At 35.6% G+C, this 3,272-nt stretch overlaps 1 protein-coding gene across 1 annotated transcript in view; it reads left to right on the top strand.

Annotated features, from left to right (window-relative positions):
* UBR2 (ubiquitin protein ligase E3 component n-recognin 2) overlaps positions 1-3,272 on the top strand; it is a 135,872-nt gene that overhangs the window by 35,400 nt on the left and 97,200 nt on the right. Inside the window, exon 4 of the mRNA XM_011960442.1 lies at positions 2,170-2,283. Within this exon, the coding sequence (XP_011815832.1) occupies positions 2,170-2,283 (114 nt within the window). The remainder of the gene's footprint in view (positions 1-2,169; positions 2,284-3,272) is intronic.

The following is a 3,272-nucleotide window of genomic DNA, read 5'->3' as shown; positions in this document are numbered from 1 at the left end:
CAGAGCGAGACTCCGTCTCAAAAAAAAAAAAAAAAGAAAACCAAAGTTGAGCAAGTACATGCACACACATGTTGTAGCAGTGTTGTTCACAATAGTCAGAAGGTAGAAACAGCCCAAATGTCCATCAGTGGATGAATGGATAAATTGTGATAATATACATACAGTGGAATATTTTTCATCCATAAAAAGGAATGAAGTACTGATACATGCTACAACATGCATGAACCTCTAAAACATATTAAGTGAAAGACACTAGACTCAAAAGGTCACATATTGTATGATTCCTTTTATATGAAATATTCAGAATAGATAAATCTGTAGAGAGAAAAAACAGATTGGTAGTTGCCAGGGACTGGGGAAGAGGAAAATGGAGAGAAATGGCTTAGTAGGTAAGGGGTTTTACTTTGGAGTGATGGAAATGTTTTGAAACTAGATTGTAATAGTTGCACATTATAATAAATGTACCAAGTACTACTGAGTTGTTCACTTTAAAATGGTTAATTTTATGTTCTGTAAATGTCATTTATTTGGAAAAAATTTATTTGGAAAAAATAGGACTTCTGTTACCTTTTTTATCCTTGTGTTAGAGTAGACTTAAAATAATTTTCCAAGAAAAAGTTTTGAATCTGCCTACATTTACTCTGTTGGCTTTATCCTCATACATTGTCCAACAGACTAAGCTCTGGTTAATTTCCTGAATTTTAGGAAGATGCCAACAAGCTCCCCTGCCTACCCAAAAGTCATACAATCCTGCCTGGAGGATGTATACTCCTGGAACTAGACAAAGAATAAAGCCTTCCAAACTCTACCATTTAATTTATATTTAAGAGTTTATTTAAGGCCAGGTGCAGTGGCTCATGCTGTAATTCCAGCCCTATGAGAGGACGAGGTGGGTGGGATCACTTGAGCTCAGGAGTTCAAGACCAGCCTGGGCAACATGGCAAATCCCCATCTATACAAAAATTACAAAAATTAGCCAGGTATGGTGGTGTGTGCCTGTAATCCCAGCTACTCGGGAGGCTGAGGCAGGAGAATTGCTTAAACCTGGGAGGCGGAGGTTGGAGTGAGCTGAGATTGCACCACTGCACTCCAGCGTAGGCAACAGAGCGAGACTCTATCCAAAAATAAAAAATAAAAATAAATAAATAACCAGCTACAAAATTGGGCTATTTACATTCTTGTCTGTTCATTAGTCTCATAAATCAGTAAAAGAGGCCCAGTTTCCTTTAAGCTGTTCTGCCTATGTTTGGTAACTGGAACAAGCACGTGTCATTTTCCACATGACTCCTACCCACGTTTCTTGGCATATATCTTTGCATTCCCTGGGAATAGTTGTCATTTATGGGGTTACATTAATTATATTGTGATGTATAACACAAATACTTACTTTGGGCAGAATATAATAGGGCTTATTCTAAAATTTGCTCTATCTAATACCTGTTAGTAAGCTCTTCCTCATAGTGTCTTAAGAAAAGCAGAATTTCTAGTCTACCAATTATTAATTCTGGTTCTGTGATGCTAGATTTCTCAAATCATTGCCCTGTCTTAAGGAAGTGTGAATAATTCCTGAACCGTGCAGGTGGTGAAGAGTTTTTATTATTAGGCAGTCTACTTTTGTATTTCCTGAGCCCCTATTACCTGTCTTTTCAAAGAGTGGCTATTTAGGGAGTATTAGAGAAGAAAAATTAACTTTCTATAGTCTTTGTTGGTTAATTTCTCCAAAGCAAATGCAGCACTCTTAGACTCTAGGAGACAACAGCTATAGGAATCTGTATAACCCCCAAGTCTGTTGTGTTTATAGCATCACAACCTGTAGCCTAGATATCAGCATTATACCAATTTAACCAAAACCCAGCAGGAAAACCCTTGTGATCCTCATGATTTTCCTAATTAAGGAAGTCATATAGGCAAACATATCCTCTTTTAAATATCTGTAGCTAACATTACAAAGTAGCTTATTTTATTTTGAAATCACTTCAATTAGTTTATAAGCTTATTTAAAATAAACTTTAAAACATTGAGAGGTTTGGCATTTTATCTAATTTTATGCCTCCAAAGAAATTAAACACTTAAGCAATGGTATTTCCTTAGCACTTGATATTCTTATTTATTATCTGATAGCCCTCAGTAAATATTTATTGACAAGATACTTTACAATTTTTTTCCAAGATGACAACATCAGGAGGTGGAGGTTTCTGTGACTGTGGTGATACTGAAGCTTGGAAAGAGGGTCCTTACTGTCAAAAACATGAACTTAACACCTCTGAAATTGAGGAAGAAGAGGTAAAAACATTTTCACAAAGTTGTTTTTAACCCGTTTGAAATATTTTTAGAAATAGTCATTAGATGATGTGAGAAATGGATAAGCAAATAGTACTTCCACTATTGATAGTGACTAGTTTACTTTGAAAGTTCTTTGCATTTTGTGGATGCTCTATGGTTGCTAATAGTACACAGTTGAAATTCTGGAAATTTCGTTTAATTCTGATTTTTTATTTGGTTGGGGTTTTGTTTTAAGCATACTTGAAGTTTATTTGAGTACTAATTTACGATTGAGAGGATTGTTTTTCCCATATGCGTAGACTAGTTAACTAAGTTGAGATTTGTATATCTTTATTATTACGAAGACTTTTGGGGCCAGATAGCTTTCTTTTCTGTTACCGTACATGACAGCCAATCCCAATCATCATCTCCTGGTTTCCATTATCATTGGTTATGCGATGGGACCATGTGTGGTGGTGATAGCTCAGTACAAATAATTCCCACTGCCCACTATGTTTTTCAAATTGTTGATCCTGCATTATTTATCTTAAATGGATTTCTAATGGAATAGTAGACTCCCACAAAATAAATGCTTAAATCCCTGCTGCTTTTTTTCAACTTCAACACCTTTCCATGTATTTCTAATAACTCACTTAACTATAATTATACAATGATAAAATCTTTCAATGGTATGCTACAATAGATTATGTTTTATTATTTTTAATTGACAATAATTGTATATATTTATGGGATACGGTGTGTTATTTATGGGGCACAGTGTGATATTTTGATACATATATACAGTGTGTAATGATCAAATCAGGGTAATTAGCATATTCATCACCTCAAACATTTAACATTATGTGGTATTGGAAACTTTCACCATCCGCTCTTCTGGCTATTTGAAAATATACAGGCCAGGCGCGGTGGCTCAAGCCTGTAATCTCAGCACTTTGGAAGGGCGAGACGGGCAGATCACAAGGTCAGGAGATGGAGACCATCCTGGCTAA

Source organism: Colobus angolensis, unplaced genomic scaffold (assembly GCF_000951035.1).
Source record: "Colobus angolensis palliatus isolate OR3802 unplaced genomic scaffold, Cang.pa_1.0 Scaffold51, whole genome shotgun sequence".
Taxonomy (NCBI): Eukaryota; Metazoa; Chordata; class Mammalia; order Primates; family Cercopithecidae; genus Colobus; species Colobus angolensis.
Note: the sequence above shows the minus strand (reverse complement) of the source record. Positions and strands in the feature narration are given on the sequence as shown.